Source organism: Cyclopterus lumpus, chromosome 1 (assembly GCF_009769545.1).
Source record: "Cyclopterus lumpus isolate fCycLum1 chromosome 1, fCycLum1.pri, whole genome shotgun sequence".
NCBI lineage: Eukaryota > Metazoa > Chordata > Actinopteri > Perciformes > Cyclopteridae > Cyclopterus > Cyclopterus lumpus.
Genome location: NC_046966.1, coordinates 5,461,098 through 5,483,462, shown reverse-complemented (window position 1 = coordinate 5,483,462; position 22,365 = coordinate 5,461,098). Strand labels below are relative to the sequence as shown.

The window sequence follows — 22,365 nt, the reverse complement described above, 5'->3', positions numbered from 1 at the left end:
TATATATATTTATAACATGTGAATAAATAGCTATTAGTGACGCATTATAATGTAAGAATCATGTTGATGTTCCAGCTCGTCACCAACATTTTATCAGATATCTACACTGTTGGTGAAATAAATCTATTGTGCAGAATTGTTTGCAGATTAAGATTGTATTAAGAATATATATAATCTTAATCTGCAAAGTACCACGCAACTACAGCTGTCAAATAATTACAGTGGAGTAAAAACTTACGATAAAGTTCTGAAATATAATTGATCTATCTATCTGTCTATCTAATATTTTGCTGATTTTCAATGCATTTTGCGTCCTTGTTAACTTGTACCGATGCATTCTCTCCAGATTTCAAAGCTTTAGATTTTGAAGGAATAAAATCACCACGTCATCAGTCTTACATCTTGATCGCCCACTACAGTGAAGTTGACATTCAGATTTTTGGATGCCCAGTGAATGGGTTTAAACAGCAGCTGGGTGTGGAGGCAGGAAGGCAGCCTCAGGTGGAGAGGAGAGGGCCGGGTGAAAGGGAAGCCATGTACAAAAGTCCAAGTGTACGCTGGTTCTCTGAGCTGAAATTGGCCTTGCCTCTGGCTCTTTACACCCACCCCTTCTCTCTCTGTGTCTCTCTGCCTCGCTGAATGGCCCTCTTTGTGTTTCTCAGTAACACGCAGTCCCCAGCCGATTAAATGTGGGGAATTAGTAGTCAATTTTAGCCTACCACACACACAAACACACTCAACAGCTTAGCTTGGTGAGGCACTGATTGTGTTGTTATTACAGTTCACACGTCAGCTGCGTGTTGTTATATATCTTTCTTCTTTTTACCCCTCCCTTGCTTACTGCTCCACTGAAATAACACTCTGACACAGGATGTTTTTTGTTTGTTTTTTATAAATAAATTGATTTAATAGATGACAACAATAACATTCCGACATTGCTTTTCTCGTATGGAAGCAAAGATACTGAAGTGAATGTATAGCAAACACTTTACAAAAACTATCCAGAATTATACAAAATGGAAGAAGCAAAGGGGTGACACACGATGCATTATTACTGACATAAAAAATAATAGATACATGGTAAAAGGGTCAGTATAAAATGATGACGGATGCGTCGCGTAATAGAGGTGCAGCCCGTGGTAATGACCATTATTCACATTGCTGAAGAGGAAGAGGGCTGTTTGGGCACAATATGAGTGAGGAAGAAGAAGAAAAAAACTGGAAAGACGAAAACATGCATTTGGCCTACATGCAGCAGAGCAGTCGTACATGTGATTCTAATCCTTAAGTAGGACCCAAAGCTGGTAAATTATCTGCAGAGATTTGGTGGAGACTTTGCACTTATAGATTTTAACTCAGTTATTGGAAAGAAATCTGACGCGACAAAATGTTATACTTAAAGAGCGAGAGAGAGAAACAGGAAGACGCACACGTGGACTGCTCTGACATTTTGAACACCTTCAGCACTATTAGCACAGGTATCCAGTGTCGTGTTTCTCCTTTGCTGTTGGCACAAAATGAACCGAGTTGAGGTAAGACTGAGCGTTAAGCTGCAATACATCTCTTTCCCTCTCTTTTTCCTATTTTTCCCCTTAAATGCTAAATTGTTCAGTTCAGTGAAGTCAATGCGATGAAAGGATAGAAACACAGAGGGTGCTATGTACAAAGAAAAAGGTTGCATCTGTCCTTTTCTGGCCACAAGAAGAAGAAAAAAAACTCCAGGGAACATCTTGTTGAAAACAAAAACATGCTTTTCCAAAAGCAGTGGTGCAGATGTATTAGTGTAATTATCAAATCAGTCACAATAAAGTTACACCCTAGGATATCAACAACGACAATAAACTTACTACTCATATAAAATAACACGATAACATCAAGAACCCCCCCCCCCCCACACACACACACACACATTTTTTCAGCTTTAGTTTGGTTAATAAAATCTGATTATGTCGATATCTAAACCCATCGTTTCAGAGTCACTCATCAATGTGACGTCAGTGTCGCACTCGCCTTGTATACAAACTTGCTGAACATCCAGACTTAAAAAAAGGACGATGGCACACGTTTGTTAAGGCGTATTTGATTTCTGATTGGCAGTTGGCCCTATGATTCACACTTTATGTTGTGTGAGTTTGTGGCGGTTCATTTTATTCTTTTAAATGTCTCAGGCCCCGTGGATGCGTCTTGCATTATATCGGCTAGGAAAAAAAGAGAAAGTAAAAACCTCTTGTATAACATCAATATGGCACAGGCGCTCACACGCACACACAGTCACACACTCACATATTTGCACACCCTCAGACACACGGATCCACTCGCACACTTCCCATATTTCCCTCTGCTCAGCCGGTCTCCCTCAAGGTCTTGTGAGTGTGGTGTAAACAGGCTGCTCCCAGTGCGTGGGGCTGTGGGAGGGGGCCACGCTGGAGGGGTCTCCAATGGTAGTGTACAGAGGCCTCTGTGTAGGGCCCATGTAGGAGAAGGCTGAGTACAGCCCCGGGGCCTGGCTGGAGTGGGCGTAGTACGCCCCGGGGGCCTGGTGCTCTCCGTACTCGAACTGAGCCCTGGAGGCCAGCGAGGGGAACGCGGAGCCGTAATGGGGGAGGCTGAGCGGGGTGTAGGTGACGTGGGCGCCTGAGGAGGGAGAGGACGAGGTCTCGGCGTAGTGGCCCCCGGCCGCGGACTCGCTCTTGATCTGCGCCTTCGAGGGGTCGGAGGAAGACGGGGAGGCCTGAGGCTGCTGCTTGGAGAGCCACGCCGAGTGCCCGCTAGCGGCGGCCAGGGCATAGGCGTAGGACGAGGCCGAGGACCCGGCCGTGGGGGCCCCAGACCCGCTCTGCGGGTGGCCGTTTGGCGGAAGGTACTGGTCAAACTCATTCACGTCGAACGGCTCGATGTTAGACATCACCTCGTGGCTGATCTCGCCGATGTCCATGGTGCCGAAGTCAATGTGGGGTTTGGCGCCCGACGAGGACGAGCCACCGGAAACCCCCTCGGCTCCCACCCCGAGGGCCCCCCTGGGCCCCACTGATCCTCCGGCCCCCCCTGCTGCCCCCTCCCTCTTTGCATCCGACAGCTTCCCAGACTGGAGCTCTGTCTTCGGGGTTGTTGGGGGCGTGGGTGGGCTGTGACCCTGACCTATAGCGGGGGAGAGGAGAAAGGACAACATGATCAGGTACAACAAAGTTTTGTCTCTTTGATTTCATTTAATTTTGATCCACTTTTGTTATGTTCCCCTCAAACATCTCCAGAAATGTGAGAATGTAAACTAGGATGATTGTGTCTACACTCAGCATACCAGCAGGATGGTGGTGGTGATGGTGGTGGTGGTGCAGGTCGCCCAGGGGAGAGCCAGCGCCGCCATTGTGCTCCAGGTGCAGGGTCTTGTAGTGTGACTGGGAGTGGCTGGCCTCCCCTTCCCCCTGGCTGTCGGTCTCGCCAGCAGTAGCCAGTTTGCCGTTTTTACGTCTCCGGGGCTGGTACTTGTACTCCGGGTAGTCCTTCTTGTGCTGTTTCCTCAGCCTCTCCGCCTCCTCGATGAATGGCCTCTTGTCGCTCTCATTCAGAAGCCTGCGGGTGGGGGTGGGGGGTTGAAACAAGCAGCGATTTTAGTCTCACAGGCCTATCTGAATTAATGGATAAGTATTAGAATATGTCCGAAAATTATAAATAGTGTCGCATTCAAGCGATAAGGAGGGTAACACTCGCCATTTGACAGATTATTTACATTATATTAAAAATAACCTCCAAAGAAAATTATGTTACTATGTGTTTTCCTTGTTTACAACCACCAGCTTGAGTTTATAATATTCCCACTTTCTGTTCAGCATCTATGCCCCCACTTATCCCTTGACGCACGGGCGACGCAGGAAACGCGCCGCTGTGGCCACACGGTTCCTCTGTGGAACAACCCCCCCCCCCCCCCCCCCCCCCCCCCCCCTACAAACCTCCACAGTTTGCCCAGGGTCTTGCTGAGCTCCGCGTTGTGCAGGTGGGGGTACTGGTCAGCGAGTTTCCTCCTCGCCGCCTGCGCCCACACCATGAAGGCGTTCATGGGCCTCTTGACGTGGGGCTTGGCTTTGTTTCCGTTGTTGACGCGCACCGGCATCGGCACAAGTGTCCAGTCGTATCCGTCCAGCACCTGACTGACCGCCTCCCGGATGCCGATCGGGAAGCGATCGTCGAGCTCCGATTTGACCACGTCGCCTCCGTCTTCCTCGCTGCCGTCCGCGACGCAAAGCGACGTCAGCTGCGGCGGCGGCGGCCCGGCCAGAGGTGAATCCTGGCGGGGTGGCGCCCCGGGTTGAGTCGGTGACAGCGAGTGACCATCGTCTGACCCTCCTGGACTCAGTTCCGCCTCGGACAGGCTGTGCTCCTCACCGGACATGTTGTATTACTTTCAATTAACGACAAGACAATCCGAGAATGTGAAGTTAGTTTCAGAGGGAGTCCAAACTATTCTGCGTGGTTGATTCGTTTGAATTTAATAAGATGTTCCGGATCCCAGTTATTGTTGACTCTCCTCAGGTAAAGCCATACTGCTGCGTTAAAGTGTATCCTTTCCACCGTCGTCTGGAAATCCGTCTCAGCAAAAGCAGTCACACCTTAAAAAAAAACAACAACAAAAAACATTAAGTATCATAGAAATGGTACAAAATATATAATGTAATTGTCATGAACCAAGCGCCGGTTTAATTTACTTACGCTTTTAAAGGCATTAAAAGTGACCATATAACAGCGCACCCAGACAATAATAATAGCCTGATAATGATAATGCTATTTGGACGCAAGAAACGCATCCAGAAACATGTATTTTCATCGAAGCCTAAATGAACGCTAAACCTCTTCCAATAAGAAATAATGCGACTGGCACGCGGCCGAAATACTGATATGAAATATCCTCTTTCATCATATAAATTTAATGTTAAAAAAAAATTACATAACTTACCAATTTAGATGTCCAGTGGTTCGACATGGGAGTGTGTGTGGCTGACTGTAGAGCCGATGAATGGCTGCTCTGTGTGGCAACACCGGAGCTTAAAGAGCGCCTTGTGAGGAGGACTGGGAGAGAAAAAAAAAAAAAAGTGATTGAAAGTGGAAAACATTCCCAGAGAGGCAGCATTCCAGCACACAGACGGCCCCGCCCCCTCCCGGGCACCGCACCGCGCTCCGATTGGCCCTGTAATTACCCCGTCGCACTCTGATTGGACGGGAGCAACGCACTGTTAATGCCCGTCTGTCCATCACTGCAACATTTCCAACAGGGAAGAGGTGAGATTTTTACTTCGGAGTGGCTTAAATGACTCTACAGAGCGCCCATTTAGAGGCAGGAGAAGGCCAGCTTTGTTGGACGTGTTGACACGTTATATCAAACAAGTAAACAATCATGGGGAGAGTTATTGCCTCGTGTGGTCACGTTCCTCAAAAAAAGAGGGCTATCCTTAAATTCAGCTCTGATTGAACCAAATTCATTATAATCTTTATAATACAAATACAATATTGTATGAGGGAGGCATATACGTTCAGTAAATTAATGGCTCTTATTTTTAAAAGCAAATATATATATATGTATATATATATATATATATATATGGGTATATATAATCAGGTATAGGAATGGTTAGATTGTTGGGTTAGTGATAAATAAGTTCGTCAAAAAGTCACTAATAATTAATCCTGCATCAATATTCTCTATCCGACGCTAAATTGCAATCCTTATAAAAATAAACCAAATACGCGATCTTATTATGCAGCTAACATGCAAACACAATTATTTATATATAATATCAGATTTAGAATTGGAAGGAATTAATGCAATTTAAAAAAAGGCATATATATTATTGTTACACATGATGGGGGAAGTATAAGGCCACTAACTTTAACTTTTTTTTTGTGTGAAATGTTCCGGTATATTTGTTCCGAAAATAAATCTTGATTTAACATCTTGGTATCCTTGATCAGATGTGAACTACCAATCTGTGACATCTTGAGCCACCTCATCGATCCTGTATGAATTATAATATCGTTATAAAGGTGCCACTGACAGCGCTCGAAAAGGAAACTAAAGAATAGTTTCAATTGTGATCAGAGTCAACGTGGCTTTAAAAAAATATATATATATTTACAACAAAAAAACTGAACACATGGCACAGTCTCTGTTTGACGTTAGCCACGCCCATAGCGGTGATGTCACACACACACACACACACACACATATTAAGTGAGTGACAGGTAGGCAAGTTATGGGGCAAGATTTTAGGATAAATAAAAAAGGTATTGGTTCCATGAGGTCAAATGGCAAAACAATGCGATGATTAAATATTCCACTTCTTTTGCTCAAGAGTTTTAGAAATCAGTGTTTTAGAAATCCACAGTTCAACTTTAAGGTATAGGCCTAAAGACTGAAATGCAGACCGATGGGGAATTGTTCCAATCAAATCAAATGAGAAATGAATTCATACATATTTAAATAAAATAGTATAATCAAGCTAAAAGAGATACAGTCTGGAGACTTAATAGGTTGGAGATTAAAAAAAAGAAGAACAAGAAGAAAATAAATAAAGATGAACTATAAAAACAAAGTTTCCTGGAATATATGAAATGACGTCACTGTGGTCGTGTTTTAGTGCGTAAAACAAGACTGCGACAAAAGTAGTTTGCTTGGCCATGATGTGTGCTGTTAAAGCGTGGCCTGATGGGAAGGAAGGGAATCGACTTTCGCAGCATCTGATGCGCACCAGGACACACACACGCACACACACACGCACACACACACACACACACACACACACACACGCACACACTAAATGAATGCAACAATAACCCCTTGTGTGTCTGCAGCCTCTCTATGAGCCTGGTCTCTCGATTTCCTCTCTCTCTCCCTCCGCTCTCTTTGCTCTCTTTGTCTCCATCTCAGGTGAATAGCAGCCATGTGATCAAACGCCCAAGCCTCTATCCATTAACCCTCGTAAATGAAGAAGAAGAAAAAAAATGGGGGAACAAAAAGCAGTGTTGTGCTTGCAAAACATGGGGAAAAAAAATTCATAACAGAGAGCGATGTGTGCGTCTTTCTGCCCTTATGTCCGGGCATAGACACCAGTCGCGCACACACAGAACGAGCAGACGGGCCGCGTGGATCTCCCGGTGTTCCGCCGCTTTTTGCAACCTCTCAGTGCTCGCTCGCGACACCTGGACCCGGGCCTCGGAGGGTGCTGATGGTATGGGGGGCTTGAGTTTGGTGATGATGGTGGAGGGGAGGTGGCAGGGTGCGGTGGGGTGGAGGGGGTAGGGGTGTGTGTGTGTGGGGGGGGGGATCCTGCGTGAGGCCCTCCGAGGCTCGGGAAGTGAGTGGTTATGTCCGGTACGACACCGAGAGAGAGGTGCGGGTTGTATTTGTTTGTTATTTCAAGGGAAGCGTGTTCAAAAAGTGCATGTAAGCGTCGTTCTGCGGCGTTTTCGCTCAGTTACGACGGACCGGGGGGTCTGCAGGAAGCTGCGGTTCTACCGAGTGTTTAGTTAGTGCAGCTGCATGGCCCCCCACGCCCCCCCCCAGGGGAGTCTGTCACGGACGGAGAGAGGCTTTTTTTTTTTTTTTTTTTAAGCGTCAGTGTCTTTTGCTGAATAAATTCATCGCGAAACGTAATAATGAAACAGCAAGTTAAAATTGGCATATAAGTTAAGTTAGCATCTTCGCAGACTTATTAATAACGTTATGATCCGGCGCTGGGTGTCTTTCTGTTGCTGCGACAATGTGGTGACTTCGCGCTGACATTTGTATGTGACCCTGTTATTGAGCTCCTCTAAATTATTCTATTTTTTTTAAACGATTGTATTTTTTTAAACGATTGTATTTTTTTTCTCGCGAATGTTAAAATTATGATGTTGTATTTTGTAATCAAAGTGGCTCCGTTTCATATGAAACTAGGTGTGCGTTATGTTGGAAAGAAAAGGGATTATGAAAGTTAACCTACAACCTAAAACTATATTTGTTTCTATACTTAAATAAAATGGTTGTGGCTCCTGTTAATGCTGTGCAGGGCAACACGTCCACTTACATTTTATTTTTCATAATTATGTATGCTCAAAAATTATCAATGATTTTTTGGAACTGAGACACAATAATATTCAATTGAACTTCTTAACAAATTTATTTTGCTGAAACGGACAGCTATGCCCCAAATGCATTATAACATAAAAAACAAGACGTATTCGGTCTATAAGATTGTTTTTAATGTATTATATATGTTTGTATATTATTGATGCAGATACCGTAGCTGACACAAAGTCGGTTATAATCGAACAAACAGAATAACAGAAAGTGGCCTAAACGAGATGCCCCGTCGTTCCATTAAATAATATCGTATTATTTTTTAATTAACCGTTATTTAACGCTTTCATATAAACGGAAAGGAAGAGGCGACCAGTTTTATTAATATTATCATATGATCGTTTTCATCGGACGGTTTATTCCGGTCGTCCCCAACGGGCCTCACAACGCGGCTCGACGCGCACGTTTTATTATTGCGCAAAGACAAACCTCGATTAATCTCTGAAGATACTAATTTTGATAAGTGCTGTGTGTGGTTATTCGTTGTTACCACTTCATTCGCCTGCAGGCCTTTTGTTTCAGCCAAGAAAACAGACACGATCTGCCTCTAACTCAGCTGAGCTGTGTCATCGTGCTCGAGTGATGTCAACAGAGAGCCCGTTAATGTTCTCCTTATTAAATGTGTTCAGTGGAGGCTATTTGAGTTTTTGATTTAAAAAACTTGAAACTGTCCTGAAAATGAGTGAAGTGGACGTCCAACTCCCTCTGTTGAACCCGCAGTGCGATGATATCAGCAGAGATTTAATAGACTAATGTATTTATGCCATCACGTTGATAACTTCTGCATTACTTCCTCTACAGTTGTAAATCATACGCCTTATGAGACATTTTGACAATCAAACAGGTGTTTTGTGCATCATCTTTTGAATAAGGTCTTGGACATGTTCTACGTCATTGTTTCTAACTATTTGCAGGTTGGATGTCACATCTTAGTGATCCAAATCTCAGAGATAAAAAGCTCATAGTTTCCTTCTGTTTTTTGTTTTTTTTTAAAGAAAAAATAAGATAGTTTTCTGTTTTAAGAAATGAAACAACTATTCCACCTGTCACACCCCCCCCCCCCCCCCCCCCCCTGTGTGTCTGCTGAAGCTGGTTCACTTCCCACGTTTAGCTCAGGACTCAGGCGGTTTGCATGTCCTGTGTGAGACTATCATGGGCCCTCGGGGCAGCTGTAACTTGTTAGAAAATAGAGCTCACATGGTCGCATCAGTCCCCGCACTAACCTGCCATGTGACTGCTGTAATGGGCCTCTCCATGGCTGCGCCGACCACTGGGTCACAAGAAGCCCGTTTCCTGCGGCTCCTGGGGAAGAGGATGGGAGGACAAGGTCTCATGATCTGATGGGTGGGGGTGGGGTGGGAGGGGGTCAAAGAGTCAGCCTTCAGGTGCACGCTTAGTCACGGAGGGGCCTTCTTTTTGCTCCCACGTGTGATCCGGATGAGTTCAAGACTCACTGAAGAATATATATATATATATATATATATATATATATATATATATATATATATATTTACATTCGATCAGATAGAAAGAATGAAGTGATCAGGTTGGAAGGAAGGACAAAGAGGGTGGAGAAGGAAAGAAAACGCCTTTTTTTCTGCTTTGGCCTTAATACTTGAACATCCCCCGGGGGAAATTCCTGAAATCTGACGATGGATGGAGAGAAAAAAAGGCAAGAGCGAGACGCGGATAGTGTGTGTGTGTGTGTGTGTGTGTGTGTGTGTGTGTGTGTGTGTGTGTGTGTGTGTGTGTGTGTGCGTGCGTGCGTGCGTGTGTGTGAGAGGGATGCAGATAAGACGAGCAGTCAAATATTCACAAGCTGGGTCACATTCTGCATTAAACTGATGTATAATTGGTGGAAAGCATTCATCCCCTTGTCAATAGGCACATTTTGGGCCTGCAAAGAATGCCGTCATTTGTTTCCAGTGACGAATCAGAAATCACACGTCCGAAATGGCGAGGATTGGAGCCGGAGCACGTCTTCTTCATTCTTTCTCGGCCTCAGATTTCATTTTTTTTTTTTTGTATCTCCTCCTCATGCTTCTGTTTGTGTAAGACACTGCGCTCGATTCATAAATGCCGCTTGCTCCCAGGGTTTGTGTGACAAAAAAACTTTTAAAAAAAAACAAAAACGTTGAGGTCAGTGCTTTTTTTTTCCAAGGGGAATTCCAGCTCTGCAAGTAGACTATCAGTAATACTGAGCCTCATGTGACTCAAATATGTTGACCCGGACGTTCACATTGTACTGTACATGTGATCGAGAAGCTCTCCTCCAGCTGAGAGACCCGTGCTGTGATTTCACAAGACATCTTTGACACACGGGAGACGACATTGTTGCCACCTGAGAGGTTTCGCGTGTCGAGGGCGGCCAGCGACGACCTGGTTGTACAGCGAACGTGTGTGAGAACATGTGGGTTGTGTTGGGCACTTCTATCAGATGGGATGAGACGTCTAGTGACCTGCCGAGAGGCTCAGAACTGCGCTTTTATTGGGGAAATTATACTTATGAGGAGACGGATGGATTTGCATCACACTGAGTGAGGGCTGCAGGTGTTTTCATGCAGACTCTGTACGTGTGGGTGATGCAGTGACACGCCATCCACGAGGATGAATAAAAAATGATTCTGCTATCTGACCCCTGTCACTCCTTTTCTTTTTTCTTCCCATTTTCACCCAGTAAATTAGTGCAGCTGCACCACACTTAAATGGGTGCCCCTCTTTTTCTTTTTTTCCCCTCTGGGAGTGTATGTGACCGGCCATGAATCCTCTCTTTGTGCTCCGTCTGCAGAGTCCCCCCCCCCCATAGTTTCTTGCCTTCTTGGCCTTTTTTTATTTGGGAGAAGAGGGGCTTCGGTTGCAACGGCGGCAGCACTGGTGAGGTGGTGGTGGTGGTGGCGACGGAGCGGGTAACTTGTTGGACCACATTCCTGTGCAGCTGTGGAGGCTGGTGCAGGGTGGGGGTGGGAGGGGGAGCGGGGTGGAGGGGTGGAGGGCAGAGCAGGATCATCATTGCATTGCAGGACACCATGAATGGCCTATTGTTCGGCGGTTTGCTGTGTCCGCATCTCTTCGCCTCGACAGAGAGAGAGAGACGTAGAATATAAACAAACAAACAGAGAGAGATATTAGGAAGCGATTTGTGGTGCTGATGAGAAAGAGATAAATAAAGCAGGGTAATGTGTGTGTGTGTGTGTGTGTGTGTGTGTGTGTGTGTGTCTGTGCGTGTGAGAGAGAGAAAAACTGAAATAGGCTCCACATTCGGGCCTCTGACACGCTCCCTCGCGGGGAGGATGTCGAGACTCAGAGTGTGATGGCGATGATGAAGATGACGATGATGGCGACGTGCACAATGGCGGCATTCACATCGGGACCCTATGACAGTTTTGTCCCTCAGTCATACGTGCCAGCACGCCATTTAGTCACGCATATATTTCGGCCTTTTCGCCACACTTAGAATTCTTCCAGCGTTGGGAATGTTTCCTCACTTCATGCCGAGAATATTGTGTCTCACAAATGTTTGATTCAGCTTTGTGAATATGAGATTGTGCGGTTTAACGCTCGGTGACCTGATCATTGTACATTTTCAGATATTCCGGAGTTGTTCTCTCTTGATTGCGAGAATCTTTATGTGACTTCTTTTTTATTTCAAAATATTAGAAGAAAGAGAAGGAAGCAGAAGACCGTGTGAATCAAGGTGAACTCCCAGGGTTTCGCTGATGAGAAGCTACAGACAGCTTCATCTATTACACTCCGGCTGCCACTGACCATCAATATGCTGATTACTTCCAGAGTCCAAGGTGACATTGTCCAATATCTTGTCTTGTTTTAGAAACTGTCCGACACCCAAAGAGATTTAGTTTACAATAATGTATTACAAAGAAAAGCAGATCCTCTCATTGGACAAACCGGAACCGGAGAGGATATTCTTTTTATTTGCATGATGGCTCAAATGCTTTATCAATTATCAAAATAGTTGATCGACTAATTCATTACATTAACTAAGCTGCCTGAGGAGCTGGCATCACTGTCACATCATTGTTCTGGTCTGATATCGAGCCGCTGCCAATGCACCTTTATTACACGCCCAGAGCGACTGGTGCGGTCTCGAGGTTGTCCACACCGGGGGTGGTGGTTTTAAAGGTCAAACTACCACAGGACTCAAGCTAAAAGGTGACATATTGTGAAGTGAGTGGTTAGTCGTGTGAGTCATGTGAGTCATTAGTGCCGTTGGTCACGTGAGTTGTTAGTCAGTTAAAGTCAACCATGCTCTTTTCCTAACTTAGTGCTTTTCTAAACCTCACTTCCCGTGAAGATGGAAGCTTATTTTTAAAAAGTAACTTTGTGCCTAACAAACGTGTATTGACGCGCCGTCTCTGCCACGTCCACAACTGAGGATAGAGGGCCACGTAGAGCACCGCAGTTTTAGACCGAGCTGCGTTGGGATGAGAATGCGTCGACTATACGAGATTGGGAGTATCTCTATTGCCTCTCAATGGCTCGCAGCTAAAAGTTCAAACGGTGGTAACAGTGCTAACAGTGCTAACGGTAGTAACAGTGCTAACAGTGGTAACAGTTGTAGCAGTGCTAACAGTGGTAACAGTTGTAGCAGTGCTAACGGTGGTAACAGTTATAACAGTGCTAACGGTGGTAACAGTGCTAACAGTGCTAACAGTCGTAACAGTTGTAACAGTTCTAACAGTGGTAACAGTTGTAGCAGTGCTAACAGTGGTAACAGTTGTAGCAGTGCTAACGGTGGTAACAGTTGTAACAGTGCTAACGGTGGTAACAGTGCTAACAGTGCTAACAGTGGTAACAGTTGTAGCAGTGCTAACGGTGGTAACAGTGCTAACGGTGCTAACAGTTGTAACAGTGCTAACAGTGGTAACAGTTGTAGCAGTGCTAACGGTGGTAACAGTGCTAACGGTGGTAACAGTTGTAACAGTGCTAACAGTGGTAACAGTTGTAACAGTGCTAACGGTGGTAACAGTGCTAACAGTGCTAACAGTCGTAACAGTGCTAACGGTGGTAACAGTTGTAACAGTGCTAACAGTGGTAACAGTTGTAACAGTGCTAACGGTGGTAACTACGGAACAGTGCTGGCAGAGCAAACTGTTTTTGCCTGAGGGGGAACTGGAGGACGGCGGGCTACGTTTCTGCAACGATATTTCTGCATTACTTTGTGGGACTTCTGGATCTTTTTTGATTTGTTTTCTTTGGATTCCTCTTGATTTTCTAACTTGGATTTTGTAGGCTGTCCACCCAATTCTCACCTGGTTATTGTATATGTTGCCTTCTCTTCCTTTTTTTGGTATATCTTTCTTGTTTCATCTTCCCTGTAAAGCACTTTGTGACTTCCGTTTTAAAAAGTCAAGCGGAGACACAACAAATAATTTATTGCACCATTGTTATTAGAGAATTTACATTTCCCCAGTCAACTGTACGCTCACCTCAAAGTTTAAGACAATTGTAAACAAGTAAATAACTCTGATGTAACATATTTTCTGCCATTATAGTTCCAAAACCAAAAATAAAGTGATGTATTTTATGAAAACAAAACATGTGTGTCTTGATTTTAAAACAACTTTGTAGGGCCATAACTCAAGTATGGACTTTATAAGATTTTTTTCTGTGTGAAAGAGAGAGAGAGACAAAGAGAGAAAGTAGCGCAGAGTTCCCAATCATGAGTTCTTCTCAGAACATTTAATTAGTCTGTGTGAACGAAAGAGAAAGAGGGCGAGGGCCTGAGGGCTTGAAGGAAAAGATGACCACATGAAAGGCTCTGTTGTTGTCAGAGAAGAGGGCGAGAGATTAAAGGCAACGACAGAAAGATGGATGAGATGTTGGGCAGTATAGAGAGTGAGAAATATGCTGATTTATGAATTTTATTTTGATGTATGCTTCTTGCGGACACAAATTCATAAGCGCAAACTAATGGCCTGAACACACACACACACACACACACACACACACAGGTGTTAAGGCTCACACATTCAGAGACTGAAAGGCAGATAGATGGACACACAAGTGGAAAAAGTGCGATAATCAGAAGCCCAGTGAGTGTAATGCGTTTGACACGTTACAAATATACAACACTTTACAAATCTCTCATTTCTCAGAAATGGGGCACACCCTGAATTGAGTTTGAAGAACTCAAATATTGTAAATAAATGTGAAATGTCCGTCATTCAAAAAGGAAAAGCTGGGAATTCCAGTTCAGGATCATCGCTGCATTGCAGGGCGTCATGAAAGGCCTATTGTTCTCATCGCTACAGCGTCAGCTCAAGACAGAGACGGAGGAAAAGAAAATGAACAACGGCGAGATAAAGAAAGACATTTTTTAAACTATCGGTTGCCCAAAATGTTGTACAGAAATGATTTTTCATGTGGTTCACGTCGTGAATTCAAACAAAAACTCTCTCAGGTTTACACAACAAAACCACTTGGTTAGGTTTAGGAAAATCATCATGGTTGGGCTTAAAATAAGTAAAGTTAAACGCAGACAACCCAAGTGGAAAGTACGTCACAAACGCAACTAACGCGACTTCAAAATAACTCATGAGAGCGGGCTGAAAACTGTAAAAACTTTGCCTTTGTCCTGTTAATGGATATTGTGTGTTCAGTTTTGTATATTCAAAACGCTAATGCCTTGTAAATAATACTTTCATACTAACAGTGTAAAAAAGTCCTTGAAAAAAAAAATAGTACAAGTACAAAAGCTTGCTCATTATCCAGAACCACACATTGCATCACTTGATACTAATTAGTGATGCAATAATGTGTTCATCACTCTATTGTTAGTATTTATCCCAATCTGCAAAGTAAATAAAGTTATCAAATAAAGGTAGCCGAGTAGAAGTAAAAAGTGGCATAGAAAGGAAATACTCAAGTAAAGTATCTCATTTCCTTGAGTTATTGTACTTAGTTGCTTCTCAGCAATAAATAAATTAGAGGAAATAAAGAGAGAGCGAGGAGGGCTGACGTTGTTTGCTGTAATATTTTGATTAAGTTACAGCTTCAGCTGCTGAAATGAGACTGACTGTCAGCTTATGATAGAAATACAAACTGGACGAGGACAAGCAGACAGAAGAGACAGACAGACAGACAGACAGACAGACAGACAGACAGACAGACAGACAGACAGACAGACAGACAGACAGACAGACAGACAGACAGACAGACAGACAGACAGACAGGCAGACAGACAGACAGACAGAGAGACAGACCAACGTATCCAGAAGATGTTTGCCCTGTGGTGCTTCCCATCCTGGATCAGTCGGGCCTCCTCTGCTGAGCTGAGCTGTGTCGAGCAGCACACAATGCTCCTCTGTCCCCGGCTTCACAGCTCCACAACACACAACAGCTCATTATGGAACCAGAGATCCCCCGGCCACGGCTCCCGGTTCCTAAATACTGTCCCCTGCTGAGCACACACACACTGTCACCGGCTCTGGTCGCATAGCCCCGAGGCCACAAACAGCCAGTGGGGCCAAGAGGGGCCACTGCAGATATACAGCGTGTCACACACATGAAAGCCCACGCACACACTCACACACTTAACCTACACGAGGATGAACACACACCACCTTATTAGGAAAGATCCAAGTCGCCCATTAGAAGTCTTAGCAGAGGTCGCAGAGGTCACCCAGCTGCTGTGCCTCGCGGACGCTGATGACAGGGGAGGGGGCTGTGACGGTGCGGTTAATTAACCAGCATCTGAAAACTGCAAGGGGGAGAAGGATGGGGTGACAGCAGGGAGATGGGCAGATCGACGGGAGGGGAAGTGACTCGTTAGAGTGACCAGGAGACGACATCTAAACGCATCAAATATTAGGGAGCTTCCCTTCCAAATGTTTAGGGAGTAGCAAAGAAGTTGTCACCTGGTTCGGTCTTGTGACTAAGTTGTAAAGACGCAGGGGGGGTTAGAGCATGACATTGCTCTAATTATCAATCATGTTAATGAGGAACGGTGGCTCGGAGGTTTGCACGTCACCTCACAGCAACACAGACAGGAGCACCATGGGCCTCAGATCTGGGTCTTGGTCTCTCTGTGCTCTCCTGAATAGTTTGACTGGACTTATTTTGCTACAAGAGATTTAAGCATAGGTTCAAGTTTCCTTTTAAAGTACAAACCTATCTATGCACATTAGTGAACATCTAAAGGAATACGGGTTCCCTCTCCATCACTTTGCCCTTTAAATCAAACTGATGTTTTGATTTAAAGGGTGTGATTTGGTTCCCAACTTGTATTACCCTTAAAACTAAGCAGTGTCTACTTGCGTCCCTTTGTAACTGGTTGCATTTGCCTATGAGATTTACCCTCTAAACCTTCCGAAATGATTATTATTATTGTATAACTCTTAGGAGCCATAATATATAAAACTATACACACATACATACACACACACATTTGACCCGCAGGTTGGGAACTGTCCTAAAGTATAAAAATGCCCATTAACGAGAAAGAAAATCCCAGAGAAATGTAATATTAGTCGTATTTCACCCTTATTCAAACACTGGGTAAAAGAAGCAAAACCAACAAACCCACAGAGATAACAGTGATCCAAACAATTGCATTACACTTTGGCCTGTTACTCACTGTGCTATCACTGTTCAACCACATGGGGGAGCTTGTTCAACAGCCACAAACACTCCGTCCTCCGCATTACAGTTGGATGGACTTCAGTGCCTCCCCATGGTGTTTTTGTGATAAAGCCTCTCCCTCTTCTTGTTATGTCCCTCTTATTCCTCCCGTAGCCTTCCACCTTTAATCCCTGTCTGCCCAGTTTGTCTGTGTGTTGGAGACTGTCACGTTTGTTCTTGTTTACGTGAGCATGCGTTGGCGGCCCAGGGCAAAAGTGAACTGTTGTGCCTAACTTACTTTCTCGTACAGTGGAAACGGCACAGAGATCAGCTTCACTATATTTAGCATACTGTGTTGTCATGGTTGCAACCATAAGCAACAGAGGGGGGGGGGGGGGGGGGGGGTAACAACATAGTAACCCATAGTAACAACAAGAAGTCAGAAAAGTAATCTATAATTGTTGAAGCAAAAGGAGCTTCCGATTCGGTGAAGATTTTCTGGCCCCTTTTAAGCGTTGTTCAGATCGAAAGCAATGTGATTTGTCTTTTGCACAAATCTTACTACTGGACGGTGTTTATTTGCCCCAAAAGAGCCAGCGCACTAACTGATGTTAGCTGTAAGCTAGTTAGCAACAGAGGCACAGACAACGGTAGTGTGAAAAATAAATAAATACGTACTGCTCTGATGATGAATCGTTTTGTGTACAACTGCCTCTAAAATGTGCTTTGTGTTCTGTTCTAGATTGATATTGTACTCAAGTGGCACAGGTTCCCTGACAAGTTACCCAAAGAGTCTACAGCCATGTGAGGCTTTGAGCTAAATGCTAACAACAGCATGCTAACAGTGACAAAGCTAATGTAATGCTTACCATGATCACCATCTTATTTTAGTGTGTTAGCATTTGCTAATTAGCACTAAACACAAAGTATAACTAAGGCTGATGGGAATGCCATTAGTTCTGGTCGGAATTACACCAAAGTATTAATTAAAATGTTTGACCCAATGAGTAGTAAACATAAAGAGTGAAGAACATGATCAGAATCAAGCCTGGGGATGAGCTTCATGCATCTCATGACAGACAATTCATCCAATAGTTTTGAAGACGTTTCAGTCTGGACCAAAGTGGTGGACCGACCAAGTGGCCGACACAACGACTGACCGAAGATGACGATGGCTGGAATGCCGAACTCGGGGGTATGGGGCAGTTGTCTGCTTTGCCCCGTTGGTAATCCAACCATGCCTGTAGAAACTTATTGGATTCAAAGTCAAGACCAATGAGATTTGTGTGATCTCGTCTATTCAGAAACAGACGGTAAACAGCAAAGCTGGGCTGTTGAAACACTAAGGGAATGTGCAATAGAGACTCAACAGAGACAATTCAAGCATTAACAGTGTAGACTGTTGTTTATTATGTGCTTTGTTTAGACAAACCAACACACTGAAGCAAAGTGTTTGTATCAATTGATAAAAGTAAGAATAAAGTGCTTTTCTTCAACTGTACAGGTTTGACAAATCGTTTGAACTCGGTTTTATGGCCCTTTTCAATTTGAACGTGTTGCCCGTCATGGAATGAATGGCTTATTTATCAAATGTGAAAAGTAACAGAACTCAACCAGAAAATACTGAAATATTTTATTTTTTACACAAAGAAAATAAATCTTGTTGGCGTTCGTGTCATGCCTCCTTTAAAATAAATGGATTTTTCTCCCATAACATATATGTATATGATGCATAATCATTTCAAAATTAAAACAAAATCATATCATATTTACAAAAACTCAATGAAAATCAAGAACAAAAAACTTGACTTAACTGTAGCTCATACACTGTCATATTGACTAAAACAAGAAAGCAATAACGTTTTCAAGATACCTCATGATTTGAGAGAAATACCCGGTCACCATGTTCAAAAGTAGATGAGCTGTGCGCTGTTTAAATGCTGATGTCACAACTGAAAGTGTACAATACCTGTAGCCAGAGCAAGTTATGATCAAAAGCTGAGTGGATTTTGTGACAGCAGCGAAAAATCTTTTATTTTCAAACTAGTTCAATACTTTGGTTGGATGCACACAGACAACGAAAGGAGACAAATGGATGGGCAGCCATTACCATCAATTAAACCCCTGACTCTCTGCTGATGTATAAAGGTAGGGTGGACTGTAGTCTGTCAAGGCTGATCTGATTCTCTGAGTCCAGAACGCACAGCATCTCCACCTTCTGCTCCTCCACAAATGTCTCTTTGAATCCCAAGTGAATGTCATCCCTTATCTTTACCTCTCTGTCACTTCTTACGTTCAGGATCCCCGCCTCCTCTTTCACGTCCTCCTCGTCGTCCCCGCAGCACAAGGCCACCTCGTTCTCGTAGCAGAAAGCGCTGGGGGAGTGAGGGCCCAGGAGGTGGCGGGCTGCCCTCTGTGGGAATGGCGAGGGAGACCGGGAGTAACTCGAGCTGGAGGATGAGGACTGCCTGCCACGGCCCATCATCTGGTTTAGTTCCCTGGCACTGCAGTGAGGCGTAGATGGCACTTCGTAGGACTTATGGAAGCGGGAGTAGTCCACCTGGTAGCGGTCACCCTTCTCAAAGACCACCGGCTCAAAGCGGTGACCCCACAGGATCTCCTTGGACAAGTAGGAGCTGCGGGCCTGAGTGGTCATAGCTGTGGCCTCCACCATCCCCTCCAGGATGACCACGATCTCAAAGTCTTCCTTGAGCAGGTCGTTGCGGCTCAGGTTGTACAGAGGACTGGTCTTGTTGATCTCGTGGACCACCACCAGCGGTGACACCAGAAACAGCCGGTCCAGCCCGTCGTCATAGCCGACATCAATGTCCGTTTGCTCCAAAGGGAGGTACTCGCCCTCCGCCGTCACGTGCGGCTTAATAAGCTGAGCGCGAACATGTGCTTCGACAATGTGGCTCTTGCGCATGTTGCCCAGGCGCCACATGAGGCACAGCTTGCCGTCTCGCATGGCGATGACGGCATAATGCGAGAACAGCAAGGTCTGCGCCCGCTTCTTGGGGCGCACCATCTTTGCCATGATGGTGCCGATCATGAAGGAGTCAATAATACAGCCCACGATGGACTGGACCACCACTGTCACCACAGCGACTGGGCACTCTTCGGTGACGCACCGGAAACCGTATCCAATGGTGGTCTGGGTCTCTATGGAGAACAGAAAGGCCCCGATGAAACCCTGGATGTGGAGGATACATGGCCGCCATTCGTCTTTTCTGTCCCCTGCGTTGTTTCGAGGATCCCCTTCCTTCGCAGGTATGCGAAGGCTAAAGTCGCCGTGAATGAGCGCCACGCCCCAGAAGATCACGCCAAACAGCAGCCAAGACAGAAGGAAGGTGGTGGTGAAAATGAGCAACAGATAGCGCCAGCGTATGTCCACGCAGGTGGTGAAAATGTCAGCCAGGTAACGCCGTGGCTTATCCTCCATGTTGTTGAACACCACGTTGCACTGGCCATTCTTCTTCACAAAGCGGCTGCGCAGGCGGCCGGTGCCCATATCCAGGCCCAGACGACATGAAGGTGAAGCGCGGCAGCTGTTGTGGACGACGGGCTCATTTGTTACTCTCAAAGATAAAGTCCCTCTTCCCTCATCACCGCCTGGACACTCTCCTCCTGCTTCCTCAGCCCGCATGCATGGCCCCGACAGAGTCTGCTGAGTCAGAGGACTGTGGCCGTTGTGGAGGGCCAAGCTGGAGATCTTCAGGGCATCTTCATCTGTGGAAACGATGCTGTATCTGGAAGAACAGAGGGGAGACCATTTGTTTAGGCAAAGCACACAAAAAGGCGTGATCTGCTACATTAGCCTAAACTCCATGATTGGCTTGCACACAGTGAGGAAATACTACACAGTAGATGTATTAGTTGTGATTGTGTCATTACCATTATTATAATTATTTTACATTTAATTCATTCTTTACACTTTTGCTCTTGGCTTTGAAACCAATACACTACCCTCTGAAGTCTAAACTCTTTAAATGTAGAGTATGACTTCAGCTCCATGTACATGTGAACAAATCCAAAACTTGCCAACTGTGGAGGTTTTGGTTTTCTTATACATCACATTTTTATAAAGGATTCATCAATTGTAACTAATGTCTCTCTTACTGGTTTAACAATTTACTTTATACTATATTGATTAGTTATAAGTTGTTATTGAAAACGACTTTTGGGTTGCCACATCTCTGGCTGCATTAATAATCCTCATGAGTCTCACAGTCTCAAATACATTTGCATATATAAATGGCAATAAGCTATGGATAAAGGGTAATAAATCACACTTACACAAACTAATAAACTGGGTTTCTCAACTAGAGTTAGTAAGTCATCTGCATGACAGTATAACTGTTATTGATAAAGTGTTTATGTGATAATCCATCAAGTCTGCAGGTAGAAATGCTAATTAAGAGTGAAGAAATGTGTTGTCCAACTGCCCTGCAGCCATGTTCTATAAGGTCAGAGGTTAAATGATCTAATTGAGGGTCAACCTAATAGTGTCACTGTTTCACTACTGGCAACCCAAACGTGTGTTCTAAATAATTACTTACTAATGACTAATTTAGCTAATAAACATTAGATAATACTGCATTAACTGTTATAAACCCTTTATTAAGTGTGACTTATAAAAGCAGGACACATATGTTTAATGTCTGTGACTTTGTGGTCGCAGCAGTAATTGTGAAGTAATAAGTACAATGGAACAAAAATAACCCAAACTTTTTAAAACTTTTGTTCCATAAAACAGTTGTGGGCGCTGACACGGTTCTAATCTCCATCCTCTCTTACCTATTGACTCGCACCGCTCCCATGGCACCGGTGATCATCAGGCTGTGTCTGCGAGGGCAGTAATGTAGGTTGGGGCGGGCAGTTCCAACCATTAAAGTACTGGTGCTGGACAGGGAGGCAGTATGAGCTCAGGTGCTTCTTGCATTTGTTATCAGCGCTGCCTCCTTATGACACATTTTCTGTGAACAAAGAACATTTGATTACGATCAAAGATGGCTAATTCCTGCTCAATGCTAACATCAGCATGCTATAATGCTAATGTTAACTGTGGCACGTAGTGTTTTCCAGGGTTAGCATGCTAACACACAAACGTGACCATAGAGGATACATCGGGTAATTAGCAGCAGCACAGCTGAGGCTGACGGGAATGGCATCACAGTTTTGGACAAATTGAAAAATTTGAGACAAATTTAATGGCAGATCACCCAAAAGGTGTTGAGATATTTCAGTCTGGACCAAAGCGGGGGATCAGGCAACAATGACATGGGTCTCTCGCCACGTTGCTAGCGTGACTTAGAAGTCAGAAGAATCAAATATTTCGCTCTGCAAATTTTGGCCTCACCCTAATGCATGGCGCAGACCAGACAGTTTTGTGTGATGAAAGCTTATTGATTAGGTCCTTGCTAGTGGTTAGCCTTAGGGACCTTCATGGCCAACCAGGGGTGGAAAACCAGACAGCCAGTTGAAGGGACAAAGGTCTAAAAAAGAGATGAATCAGTGGTTATCTACTGTTAGAGGAACAATTGATCTGCTGTTTGGCCTGATGACAAGGTTGAAGGGTGATTTTGCTCGGCTTATTATGTCAGCAAGCTGGGAACCAAGAGAACCAAAAAGCAGCGGGTTACATAACCAGTAGAAGGCCAAGCGCACGCAACACTAAA

The 22,365-nt window shown here is 44.6% G+C and overlaps 2 protein-coding genes across 2 annotated transcripts; both read right to left on the bottom strand.

Annotated features, from left to right (window-relative positions):
* Positions 1-2,356: 2,356 nt before the first annotated feature.
* On the bottom strand, positions 2,357-4,387 carry LOC117731470 (transcription factor Sox-10-like). The gene is made up of 3 exons (XM_034533861.1): positions 3,948-4,387; positions 3,299-3,570; positions 2,357-3,138 (listed from the first exon to the last, which is right to left on the bottom strand). Exons 1-3 carry the CDS (start codon positions 4,385-4,387, stop codon positions 2,357-2,359), a joined length of 1,494 nt encoding a protein of 497 aa, XP_034389752.1.
* A 14,416-nt stretch (positions 4,388-18,803) lies between these two features.
* Positions 18,804-21,576, bottom strand: LOC117733333 (ATP-sensitive inward rectifier potassium channel 12-like). The gene is made up of 2 exons (XM_034536901.1): positions 21,485-21,576; positions 18,804-20,436 (listed from the first exon to the last, which is right to left on the bottom strand). Exons 1-2 carry the CDS (start codon positions 21,574-21,576, stop codon positions 18,804-18,806), a joined length of 1,725 nt encoding a protein of 574 aa, XP_034392792.1.
* Between the last annotated feature and the right edge of the window lie 789 nt (positions 21,577-22,365).

Excerpts from the sequence above, each read along its gene's own strand:
- LOC117731470 (XM_034533861.1), bottom strand. The coding sequence starts at position 4,387 with ATGTCCGGTGAGGAGCACAGCCTGTCCGAGGCGGAACTGAGTCCAGGA. Across the intron at positions 3,571-3,947 it reads ACCCTGGGCAAACTGTGGAG|GCTTCTGAATGAGAGCGACA; the intron begins GTTTGTAGGGGG and ends CCCCACCCGCAG. Across the intron at positions 3,139-3,298 it reads TCACCACCACCATCCTGCTG|GTCAGGGTCACAGCCCACCC; the intron begins GTATGCTGAGTG and ends CCCCCGCTATAG.
- LOC117733333 (XM_034536901.1), bottom strand. The coding sequence starts at position 21,576 with ATGGTTGGAACTGCCCGCCCCAACCTACATTACTGCCCTCGCAGACAC. Across the intron at positions 20,437-21,484 it reads GGAGCGGTGCGAGTCAATAG|ATACAGCATCGTTTCCACAG; the intron begins GTAAGAGAGGAT and ends CTGTTCTTCCAG.